This window comes from Chinchilla lanigera, unplaced genomic scaffold, assembly GCF_000276665.1.
Source record: "Chinchilla lanigera isolate Chin_1 unplaced genomic scaffold, ChiLan1.0 scaffold00018, whole genome shotgun sequence".
Taxonomy (NCBI): domain Eukaryota; kingdom Metazoa; phylum Chordata; class Mammalia; order Rodentia; family Chinchillidae; genus Chinchilla; species Chinchilla lanigera.
In genome coordinates, this window is record NW_004955419.1 from 27,619,527 (window position 1) to 27,631,979 (window position 12,453).

General features: G+C 47.9%; 2 protein-coding genes across 2 annotated transcripts in view; one reads left to right on the top strand and one right to left on the bottom strand.

The window, feature by feature from the left end:
• Foxe1 (forkhead box E1) overlaps positions 1-382 on the bottom strand; it is a gene marked incomplete in the record, with an annotated part of 3,303 nt that extends 2,921 nt beyond the window's left edge. The window contains 1 exon segment of the mRNA XM_013513218.1: positions 283-382.
• Positions 46-6,777, top strand: LOC102021666. Its single transcript, XM_013513108.1, has 3 exons — positions 46-338; positions 487-932; positions 4,633-6,777. Exons 1-3 carry the CDS (start codon positions 46-48, stop codon positions 4,914-4,916), a joined length of 1,023 nt encoding a protein of 340 aa, XP_013368562.1. The 3' UTR covers positions 4,917-6,777.
• The last annotated feature ends 5,676 nt before the right edge of the window (positions 6,778-12,453 follow it).

Consider the following 12,453-nt stretch of genomic DNA (forward strand, 5'->3'; position numbering starts at 1 on the left):
TGGCGGGTGTGGGAGCTGCAGGCCCGCGACGGGAGTCCCGGCCAGATGCCTGGTCCCGCGGCGCGGAGCTCCGGGAGTCCTCGCGGTGTGGCCCCAAGCGCAGTGCGGCCTGGGCCCGGACGCACGGAGCTCGGCACCCGCGTTCTGCGGGCTGGCGCGGTGCGGTGGGGCCTCGCCGTGTCTGCCCACCGACGGCCGAGTTCTGCAGCTCCAGGCGGGCAGCGGCGGCGGCGCTGGTCTCGGGACTGGGCTCGGGTCTCTGGTCGAAGGGGTGCAGCCGTGCTGGCGCCCGGCACCAAGGGGTCCAGAAGCTGTGCCTGTCGGGGCGGCCGCAGCGGGTCTGGTCCGCTCTAGGCCGAGGGCAGCCGTCGAGGACGTGCGCGAAGAGGAGGCTGCGGGCCGAGGGCAGTTAGCGCTGGGACGGGGCACTCTGGCTGGGGGTGCCCATGCCGCGCCCCTGCGGCCCAAGCGGCGGGCCTAGCCGAGGGCAGAGGCGAGGCCAGGCTGCAAGGTCGCGGCACGAACCGGGCGGGACGGCCAGCGACTGCGCCCCTCCGCGGCGTGGGGCTGCAGCTCCGCAAACTTCGGGCGAGGTGCTCCCGCACACACTCACACCTGGACCAGCTCCTCCCTCCACCGGCTTCTCCTCCTTAAAGGCGCCAGGAAGCGTGGGGCGGCGCCGGTTCCCCGCCCGCCCCCCGACTCCCCGCCCCCGCCCCAGCCGTGGGCGCACCTCCCCGAGGAGGAGCAGCTGTGGCGGCGCAGCGGGAGCCGGGCCAACGTCCGAGCAGGGTGGGCGATTGCAGGTGCTGGGGAGCGGCCCCCTTGCGCGCCTACGGAAGACTCAGCCCAGGGGCGTCCAGGGACCCGCTTGGGAGATATTGGTGGAATTTTGGATTTTTCCCGCTTCTGCCGAGAGCTGGGATTCACAGGTGAAAGGGGTCGCCTCTTCTATCCCGAGAGAGAACTGGCTCGCGTCGGGGGCGCTTGGTTATTGCTGGCTGGAGGACAGGAAGGGAGACGTTCCGAGCGGTGCCTCCGAGGTCTTTCAGAATTATTTCCAAACCCGAGTCACGGCTTCTCTGCCCATTCCTCACTCTAGTCCCAACTTTTATCCAGGATTCCCAAGGTGGAAAGCGAAGGTGATTTGCCCTCTGATCTCAGTGCACGGTGACGTCGTCGCTTAGAGGAGCCTCTAACGCGCCGTCGCTTTTAAGACTGCGCTTCCCCGATGTGTGTGAGATAGTCACTTTCCCTTTTGGGGTGCTGGGTTCCTCGACAGTTCTAAGGGGTTGGATCTCGAGCCCTTTTGACAATATCTGGGGAAAGCTTTCCACACTTTCATCGACCGCTCTCAATATGATGGAGAGTGACACACAGTTTAAAAGTTGATGAACGCTAGGTTCCGACTTCTTGCTGTCACCTCCTCCGGTCCTCCAACTGAGAGGGCTTCTGGTAGCTCTCAACTCTCTCCCACGCCCTCACCCCACATTGGGCAAGCAGCCCCTTCCCGGAACAGGGAGTGAAGGGAGTGCGGGGGTGGCTCCTGCAGGTAAGCGCGTCTCCCAGATGTGGGGAGGGCAGACGCGACCTTTTTGCTTTAGGGGTGTCTGATTTCAGTTAAATTCCCTGTTGTCCCCGAAGGCCGAACTCCGGGCTAGCCCGGATTTCCCGCGGCACAGTTCCACTGGCCTGGGTTTGTTCTGCTTTCTGCGGTCATTCTTGGACCTGTTCCTGACCCCTCGCTGGGCTTCCAGACCGATCTTCGGGATCTCCTAGGTCATGCGCGATGGCCATGGCGATGAGCCGTAAAGACGGCTCCGGAAGCTTCCACCTGTACAGAGCTTTCCAGGGGGAGCTGTGGGTGCAGGGCCGAGTTGAGGGTCCCTTGGGAGCTCCAGGTTTCCGCAGCCGAGGGTTCTGGCCTGAAATGGGTGGCACCGCCTTCACAAGGTTTAGTCCCGTTTTTTCAGAGCTGAGAGCAGTTCAGCCCCTGCTGCCATCTGAAGAAAGAGGCAAAAAGCACAGATCCTCGCTCCGCGGAGCAGTCGTTGCATTTGCTTGACGATCTTCCGATCTTCCGATCTTCCCGGGCAGAGGTGTTCGAAGGAACGAGTAAAGACGGGCTTTGCATGTGCGCCCCAAACCCGCTTACTTGCCTTCTGAAATAAGGAAGAAGCGAAGATCCATGTTGCTTCCTGTTCCGTTTTTGCAAAGGGGAAATATTTTTAACAACTTATTTTAACTGGATTATACCATCGGGAACTTTCGATACAAATTGTTTGGTTCTTTGTATTTCCCCGATTCTGAGATTCGGATTTTCCGATTTCAAACTGTGGACTATTATTCTAACGTGATTCCATGAATCAAAAGAAACGATTCTATAAAATTCTTTGACTATAGTCATATTCCTGTGGCTTTTAAACTCGTAGTCGAGATCTGAAAGTCCATTGGTTATATATTAAGATGGTAGGACTAGAGTTTTGTACCTGAAACTGTGATGCCAGGACTTGGAGTTATTTTTTTAGTTTTAGATTTTTTTTTCAGCTTTAAAGTGTGTTACTCAATCTGAATTCCTGTTTAGGAAGATTTGGATCCTATAAATCTACAACAGTCTTCCTTAATTCCAAGGTGTGAGTACTGGATCCACTATTTTGTAGCTCAGGAATCTTATTCTGGTAATTCTTCTAATATGCTTTAATGATTGGTCCTGTGGCTTTATAGTTCTCTGCTTTTTGAGCTCCAGTAACTATGGCTAAAAGCCTCCACATCTCAGAATTTTCAGATCCTCTGTGTCTCCTGTCTGTGGCCTCATCTAGGATTCTGATTCCTCTCTTAAACTTTGTTACTACCCAACTGTTTCCTCTGCTCCAAACCTAGATTTATCCTCTTGAGATTAGAATTTGTAAGATGAGGGGTCTAAGATTTTAATGAACAAAAAACTTCCAAGATTCTATCCCGTAAATGTTTTATCAAATAATGCACTTCAAAGTTCTGTACTTTGATGAGTCTGTGACTTCACGGTGTAAAATTTAGATTGAATAATTTGATGCATACAAAAGTCACAGTTTTCCCGTTTGGATCAAAAACCATTCATAAAAATTCACTCAGTGTGAGGACGGCTCTGTCTTTTTCCCTTTGCTTCCTTCTCAGTTTCTTTAATGGTGTTAGGGGTCAAATACTGGAGAATCATTTGAAAACTAAGGATGATGGTTCCAGTCCCTGGAGATTATTCTCCTAGTCCAGCAGAGTTAGGTTCTCATGGCTGTGGCAGGCTAAGCGATTTCTATCTACTTCCCTCTAGTATTCCTAGCACCCCTAGCATAAGCCTGCCCCTTCACAGGGCTTCTAAATTCTCGTGTGTTAGGAGGGTTACTGGGGTTCTGTAGAAGATGTTGGAAGCTCTTCTGTAAAACTACTCTTCTGGTTTGAAGCAGGAGAGTTGGTAAATAAAGACAAGGGGGATTCCAAGAGTCACGGAAAATTCCTGCACTGCCCTTGGCCCAGATGTCCCTGCCTGCAGACACAGAGGTAGCTGGCTCTTCTACTTAAGGAAATCTTGGAAGTTAAAGCTGGAAGGAGACTGGGCCCAGGTCACAGAAAGGACTTGCTTCAAGTCTTGCAGAGGGCTGGGGGTGTAGCCAGGTAGCACTTTCCTAGCTTTACAGGAGGCCGCGGGATCCAACCTTAGTACCCTAATAATATGTACATAAGAAAATAAAAGAATAACAAGAAAGGAAAAAGTCTTGCTGATGGGGAAGGAAATAGGTCTTCCGGCTCTTAACCCTGGCCCCGTGGCATCTTCATATTTTCCTGAAATCTCACAGCTTCACTTATGCTTCATTCTTTAACCTGGGCCACACTCCTTACCCAGCAAAAACAGGAAGTCCGAGCTGGGACATTTTTGAATCTGCTTGAGAATCTCCTTACAGCAGAAACCCAGGGATCTCATTAGGTTGCTGGGCTCTATGGACCTAGAGGGCATCAGAGCAAGACCCTGCCACAGAGATGATCATGTCACACGCGGCCAGGGGACCACCGTTGACATCTGTCCACAGCAGCTGTGTGTTGCTATGAGAAGGCCTCAAGCTCCGGGCTCATAAATGGCCCAGCAGCTTTGAGCCATCCTGGGACCCTGTGACACCTCAGTTTCCTCTTCTGTGAAGTGGAGAACCCATGGAGTGGGCCACATTGTCCACGGTGATCATTTTCTTAGCCTTTTAAGTTGTTTTCATTATGAAACGTGGGCGTGTAAAAAAAGCTGCTGCGGAAAATTCAGGTCCATCTCTTGTATGGACCGACATGAGACATGAGATGCCTCTGTCGAAGAAATGTGGTTGATTAAAATATTTTTTCTGCAGCCCAGCTGCAATTTTGAGTCCCCAGCTGACGTGGACTCTTGTTTCTCTCAGTGGTGTGACCCCGGCGCTTCTCAAAAAGCAGCCGAATTTCAACATGCTGTCTCACCGAGGATTCACTTTAGCATTGCGAGCAGAACTATCATTGCCCTGGCCCCAGACATGGGAGCTGGGGCCCATAGAGGAGCCCCTGCTTCCCACTGCTGCTGATTTGCTTAGACCCCGCCAGCAGCCTCCGGGCCTGTTCACCTTGCTTTCCTAACTTCTTTCGCAGCGGAGCCCTCTTCCTGCGCGGCCGGTGCACCCAGAGTCCCAGGACTGCAGAGCTTTGCAGCGGTGTGGAGAGGAGGAATCTGGCTCCAGACGACTACGCGGAGGACGCGGACTCGGTTAGCTCCCCCACACTCCCCCACTGCGCTCTTTGAGGTTTCAACTGCAGGGCGAGGTGTGCAGGGCATCCATCAAAATCTTCTAGTCCCACGGAGCGGGGTTGCCGGCGTGAAGGCTCGAGTGTCGCGGTGGACTTCCTGGGAAAGCTGTGGCTCGGGGCGGAGGTGATGGCGAGAATAGAACTCCGGACCTGCCCTGCCCAGGCTGGCTGGCCGCTGTGCGACCTCGAGTCCTGGGTGCAGGATGGACCCTCAGGAAATGGAGCCTCCACATTTCTACAGCTGGCACGGAGCGCTGTGTGGGGCTCCGGGACGCCAGGATGCCCGGAATTTACACAGAAGATTGGGTGTTCACTCGAGGCAGAGGCCCTGGTTTGCAAGACAATCGCAAAAGAGCTGGAGACTGTTCTTCCCGCTTTAAAAGAGAGATGCCCCAAATCGGCTTCTAGTTCAACCACCAGAGGCGCAGAGTCGGTGACATGAGTCCCCTCCCCAGCCTAGCCTGGGTCTTCCTCGCCTCCACCTGCCCAGCGCGCTCGTGGCCGGTGCAGCTCGCCCGGCTGCGCGGTCCAGGCGTCTGAGGAGCGACCGTCCCCGTCCTCGGGCTGGGCTGGTAGGTGCACAGAGGACCCCAGCCCGGCTGGCTGGCTGCTGAGCACCGCCGCAGACGGTGGCGTGGGAAGACCGGACAAACGCGCGGGCTGGCCAACTCTCCGTGTGTTTATTGAGTGTTTTTTTGTTTTTGTTTTTTATTGCCTCTTTCTGTCTCGAGTCCTGGAAGTGCTGTCGGCCATTTAGCTTCTGATAGGAAGGCCTCGTGTCCTCCCTCTCAGGGCTCTCTCTCAGGAGTCGGAGTCGTTCCCCACGAAACACTAAAGGGTAGAAAGGGAGGCGCTGGCTGAACATTCCAGCCAATTAGGCCGCCCAGAAAAAACCCTTCCATCCCCGGGGAGAGCGCAACGTGGCAAGGCCAGGACCAGTGGACATCCACACAGGGCGCTGGAGCTGAGCAAGTGGGCGTCTGGATCCTCGGCCTGCCCTCCCTGGTTCTCTGTGGACTCTGCATAACTGGCCTGGGAAGGGGAGGGAGGCAGATTATCCAGTACACTTTCTCTACACGCCTAAGTCTCCAAACAGACCTCACCAGCGGGCATTGTCTCTGCCCAAGGAGGCCCTCAGTGTCTTCCATCAGCAATCAGTAAGGTCAAGTGCACTTTTCTGGGCCTGGCATTCAGGTCCTTCCTTACACAGTTCTGGTCCTTGCCACCCTCCTTTTGCTTTTGGTCTTGCCTCCTTTAGCATCTGAAGACACCTGGACACCTGAGGACTTCGGAGAAGTGCAGCAACAGTCACATCACCAAATAATTGCCTCACAAAATGAGACCAGAGCTAAAATCCAAACAAGCCGAGATAGGCCCAAAGAGGGAGTGTTTGAGCTGCTCCCGGAGGCTTAGGGAGGGCTCCCTGAAAGGGGCACTTGGGGTGGGAGGGGGGAGGCAGGCTTTTCCAGACTGAGGATGGGAAAAGTGGCTTTATGCTCCTGGCACCCGGGTCACCAGGACAAGGAAGCCCTCCTGTGAGAGCCTGTTACTCAGAGTCGCTCCGTCTTGAGTCAGTGTCTTTCTCTGCCTCTTCCTGGCTATGCAACATTGATCCAATCATTTATCCACCCTCAGCCTCTATTTTTCAATCTATAAAATGGGGAATACTAATGTTTGTAAGGGGGTTGTTGAAGGCTAATAATATTAACTTGCACATACATAACATTTTATCATAACTATTTGAATCAATACATACTTAGTATGCAGTATGATAGATATGGTGAATATTTAAATTTTTAAAATCATTACAGTAAAAGGTACATTGTTATTAATCTTTCCCAAAATATCCTCTCCCTTACTTCAAACACTTACCCCATTTTTCTTGCCATTTTGAGGAGCGCTTCTAAAAGTCCTGTTTTATGAGTGTCTTTAGTTGCACTGCCATGGCTGCCTCACTGTCCTGAGTCAGTTCAAAACATTTACCTTTGGTGGTCATTTCAGTTTTGAGGAAGAGCCAGAAGTCTCACAGTGCCAGATCCAGTGAGCAAGGTAGATGAGCACACACTGTAATGTTTTTACAAGCCCGCTCTTCTGCTGGATGGCCCTTGATGGCGGCACTAACTGTATTTTTGATCATACCACACAAAGACACTTATGAAAGAGGACTTCCAGAGCTGCTTCAGGAAGTGCCAAGAGTGATGAGATAAGTGTAGTCGAAGTGAGGAGGAGGATGTTGAGGGGGTTCAATGGCAGCGTGTCTTTTACTATAATAGATTATTTTTTATTTATATTGTATGTTTTATTTAAACACATAGTGATCAACCCTAGTCATTAATGTATCAGGAGACCTGGGACTAGTCTCAGAGGCCTGTCACTGGGCATTAGGGGTTCATCCAGGAGATGTTTCAAAACTCTAGACCTAGAAGGGAACTGGAAAAGACCACCTGGGCAGGTGAGCAGCTGTAAAGGGGTCTGAAATCAGGGGCTTCACTGGAGATAAGTGGACACAAGGGAAGATTCAGTCTCAAAACAGCAGCTTCTACCCTAGGTTCAGGTGAGGGGGATACTGGAATGATCCTGGCTTCTAGAGATGAGAAGTTGGATTAGAGAAACTGTTTGGGTAACTTGGCTCTCTGCTGGGCTGGGGTCTGAGGGTCTCAAATGGGAAGCCTCATCCTCTGGTGTTGTGGAAATTTAAGGATGTGGATCTGCATGCAGCCACAGCCTCTGCCTGGGCACATCTGTCCCTGCCTTTTGGCAGGAGCATGGTGAAAGTTTCAGCACTGGACTGGGCCCCAGCCTCTGTGGGTTTAGAGGCATAGTCTTCAGTCCTGAAGCTGTCCACATGCCCATCATGGCCTGAGCCCTTGTCAGGCCAAATTGTCCTGGCTGGTGGGACAGTGGCACTGGAACTGCTGGAACCTCACTCTGGGTCAGTGGGAAAGAAGAATCTCTCTAGAAGTGGCTAGGAGGCAGGGGTGACAAAGTTTGGGAGGTGCCATCATTCGGCTGCCATGTAGAGGTCAGTGTCCCAGTAGGCTGGGCTGTCCCTGAGAACCCTGTATAACCAAAGTAGGGGCCTAGAAACAAGCTATTGAAGGAATCACATCAGTGCTTTCCAGACCCTTCTGCAGGCTTCTTTCACTTCTATCTTCAAAGTTCTAACCCTCAGAAAGACTTTCTAGTATAACCCCGTATCTGATTTGTGGCACAGCCTCATCTTCTGGGCATTTGCAGGCCAGAGATGATTAACAACAGTGTTACCCAGTGGGAAGGCAAGACTGTCTCAGTTTAAGCAAGCAGTTCGACCTCTTTGCTGACCTACTTCCTAGGACCCCTCCCTGTGGAGCTGAGTTTCTAGAATTTGTCGTTTATGGTACCGAAACAGCATAAATAGATGAACAGAAGTGGAGGACTTTCACCAAGGAAGAAAAGGCAGTGTCCTTCACACCACACCCTAGCTATGCTGAGCATTTTACTTGTGACTTAGAAGAAGACACAAAAAGTAAGTTGACCGGCTTGTAGCTGACCATACTGAGGTGTTCGTGCTGGTAGCTGACAGACCCAATGCTTGCAGTAATCCCTAGGTTAGGAGGCTGAGCCAAAACCAACAAGAAGACATTTTAAAAACTGTTATGAAAACATTGTAACTTCACAAGAGACAACCCAAGGAAAAAAAGTTCCCCACATGCCAATTACCTGTCATTCATCTACTAAGTTTTTCTGTTCTGTGTTTTTTTCTCTTTTGTGTTCTTACACATATACAGAAAGTGTATGTTTGCATAGGTGTAACCATGATGTATGTACAATTCTGTAGTCTTTATACATGATACATTTGCATTATTTTGTAAACATAACCACATGTTGCCCCTCACTTTTTTTTTTTAATCTATAATTGTGAATGAAATTGTCTAGTGTTGATCTAACTCTCTCATTGTAGCTGGGCAATTAGGTAATTTCCAGTATCTTTGATATAGGTGGTGCTGCCAGGAACGTGTTTGTATAAAGAGCTTTTTATTTCTTTTGAAATATCCTTAGGACAAATTTCTAAGTGCAAGATTTATGGGGCCACAAACATTTTTACGATTCCTAATAAAGTGCTACCAACTGTCCACAAGTGTATCTTGTAACTGACTATGATCAAGATAGTTAACATATATATCCTTTGAGAGTTTCTTCATGCCCCTTTGTGACTCATAGTCATATATGATAGTAAGCAATCATTCACCTACTTTATGTCACTATTAATGAGTTTGCATTTTATAGAAGTTTATATAAACAAAATAATGCAGTATATTCTATACTGTCCCATGATTTTAATTGGTGTAACTATTTTGGCATTCATCCATGTTGTAATATCAATGGTCCGTTCTTTTTTTTTTTTTCTAAATATCACTCTACTATTTGAATACACCACAATTTGTTTATCCTTTCATTTGTTGATGGGCATTGGGTAGTTTCTGTTTTTAGCTATCATAAACAGAGCTATTATGGGTATTTGGATATTTGTGTATAAGTTTGTGTAAGCATGTTTTTATTTTGGGGGGGTAAATACTTAAGTAATCCTTTCTTTTCTTTTTTTTTTTTTTCTGGTACCGGAAATCGAACTCATGACCTTGCGCTTTCCAGGCAGGCGCTGTGCTGCTGAGCTAAATCCCCAGGCCCTCTTGGGTAAATACTTAAGAGGGGAATGTTGGGGTGATAAGACAGATTTATGTTTTCATTTTTAAGAAACTACCAGGTTGTTTTCACAAAGTGGCTATGTTTTTTTCATTTCCACTAGTAGGATGTGAAAGTTGCAGTTACTTTATGGTCTCACCAAACACCTGATTGGTTAGCCTTTTTGATTTTACCTATTTTAGTGAGTGTATAGTGTTATCTTATTGTAGCCTTAATTTGTATTTCCCTCATAAGTAATAATATCTTTGACTGTGTAACAAATTGCTTCAAAATTACTATCTTAAAACAACAAACATTATTATCTCACAGTTTCTTTGGGTTAAGAATCTGTGGGTAGTCTAGCTGGGTGGACTGGCTCAGGTCTCTCACAAAACTGCAGCCAAATTGGTGGGCAGCAGTCATCCCAAGGCTGGCTAGGGGCTGCAGAGCCCACTGCCAGCTCACTTATGGTATAGCTGTTGGCTGAGCTCCATTGTTCATCCTGTGGACTTCTCCAGTGGCTGCCCAAGTATCCTCACAACACACAGTGGCTGGTGACCTGTGATAGAATGCCAGAGAGACCCCAAGACTGAAGCCCAGTTGCAGAGTTGCATCCTATCACTCTTATTTACATTCTGTTTGTTGGAAACAAGTCACTAGGTCCTGCCCTTGTTCAGGTAAGGGATGACAGTGTGAGTATCAAGAAGCGCTAACAATTGGGGCCATTTAAAAACTACTTATGATGTTTTTTTTTATGTTTTCCATTCATATTTTCTTTGCTAAAATCTGCCAATTTTTATTGAGTTTTTTTTTTTTTTTTTTTTTTTTTTTTTTTTACTGAGTTCTCAGAGTCTTTTATTTTCCTTTGTATTTTTTGTTTGTTTTCTGTGTGAGGGTCACTCTCCTTGTAGTCCAGTCTTGCCTTGAACTTGCTAAATTTCACAGGCTGACCTCAAACTCATGATCCTTCTGCTCACCCTCTGGAGTGGTGGGATTACAGGCATGGAGCACCATGCCTGGCTAGAATTCTTCGTGTTCTTGATACTAGTCCTTAGTCAGACATATGTTTTGCAAGTATGTTTCTCCCAGGAAGACTGTGGTTTGGCTTTTCATTTTGTAACAGTGACTTTTGAAGAGCAAATCTTCCAATTTATTGCATTTTAATTTTATAATTAGTGATTTTTGTGCCTTATTTTAGAAATCTTTCCCTAACCCAAAGTTACTAAGGTATTCTATGCTGTTTTCTAGAAGTTTTAGCATTTACATTTACGTTAATGATATTCTTAGAATTAATTTTTACATATATATGATGTAAGTCATAATTTATCTTTCATTGTCTACTCATTTGTCCAGAACAGTTTGTTGAAAAAAATTTCTTGAGTTTCTTTGACACTTGTCTTTTCTTGTTGCTAAGACAAAATACCCAACACCCAAAGTTAAAGGGAGAAAAGTTTGTTTAGCTCACAGTTTGTGGAGGTTTCAGTCTATAATTGGCTGGCTCCAAGGCAGGGCAGCACATGGCAGAGGGGCAACAGTTCATGGTGGTGGAAGACAGCAAAAACAAGAAGATAGAGTGAGACAAGCCTCTCTCTATCCCTTATATTGTATCCAGTCTACTGGGATTAGGGCCATGCCAATCCAATCATTGGACTGATCCAGCAATCACTCACCCTTAATCCCAGCACCCTTAATCCTAGCCTTGCACTACAAATCAGTCACATACTTTAGATTCAGCCACCTCCAAAAAAATCCCTGTGAGGCATATGGCTTTGCGGGGGCATCTAGATACAAAACATAACAGCACTCTTGTTAAAAAATCAAGTTTAGCTGGGTGTGGTGGTGCATGTCTGTAATCCCTACACTCTGGGAGGCTAAAAGATTACAAATTTGAGCCCAACTTAGGCAAGTTAGTGGCTTACTGTTTTCACTGGCAGACAGTGGAGCAGATGCTGGTAGGCATGGGATGTTATGGTTTTTTTCTTCATGACTCAGGATTTTTTTTTCTTTCTTCTCTCTCTCTTTTTTTTTTTTTGAGACAGGGTCTTGTCCTATAATTCAGGCTGCCCCGAACTAACTATATAGCCCAGGCTGGCCTGGAAGTTGCAGTAATCCTCCTGCCTCAGCCTCCTGAGTGCTGGGATTACAGGTGTGCACCACCCTCCTTGGCTACAGGATGTTTTATTGTTTTGGTGGATATTCAAATGACAGCAGAAAGCAGTAGGCCTTTTTGTTTTCAGATCAACTGAGGGTATATGAGGGCTCATAGTTTAGTTTGTTGTGCACACCATCCCTGCAGGAGAGCTTTGACCAAAATAACTTTGTCCAAGGTGACCACAGCATATCTAGCCTATCAGAGTCCATTCCTAACAGAGCTACTTTTATCTGTAAACGGGGTGTACTCAGCATCTGTCAGGGGTTTCATTTTTAAGTCTTGTTGGCTCGAGAACAGTTCATAGCTTATCAGTTTTCTTGATCAGAAGGACAGTGGCTATTAGAGCATGAAGGCAAAGTTGGGGAGGGATAGCCCTTAGTGAATGGATCCAAGTATTTGCACAGGTAGGCTACTGGGTGCTCCCAGGGGCTAATAGACTGCCTTGTTTTTTGTTTTGTTTTTTTATTCTTTTTTTTGAACAAAAGGATCCAGATTTAGAAGCCAGCAGTTGCAAGAAATGTGCAGTGTTTCTTTCTTGCAGTTGGGACTGGAATGGAGCATATGACCTCATGGTGTCCCTATTTTAAGTCAAATCCCAGATATCTGACTTTTGTTTTGCAGATTTGTGTCTTTTCCCAAAATAGCTTATAGCCAGTTTCTGTCAGGTATTGCAGCAGAGCTTTTGTGTCTTTCCAGCAGGCAGCTTTTGTGTCATTAATCAGAAATGCCGTGATATTTTGTTCTGGGAAACTAGGGAGGACAGCTGTGAGGGCTTCTCCAAAGAGTAAACAAGTTTTTGAACCTCTGCGACATTGAGTCTAGGTCAGTTATCCTTTGAGTTCAGAACTGGGGTC

Bases quoted from the DNA above. Each gene is read 5' to 3' on its own strand.
- LOC102021666 (XM_013513108.1), top strand. From the start codon at position 46: ATGCCTGGTCCCGCGGCGCGGAGCTCCGGGAGTCCTCGCGGTGTGGCC. The intron at 339-486 runs GTCTGGTCCGCT...GGCCTAGCCGAG, and splicing joins TGTCGGGGCGGCCGCAGCGG to GGCAGAGGCGAGGCCAGGCT. The intron at 933-4,632 runs GTGAAAGGGGTC...CTTCTTTCGCAG, and splicing joins CCGAGAGCTGGGATTCACAG to CGGAGCCCTCTTCCTGCGCG.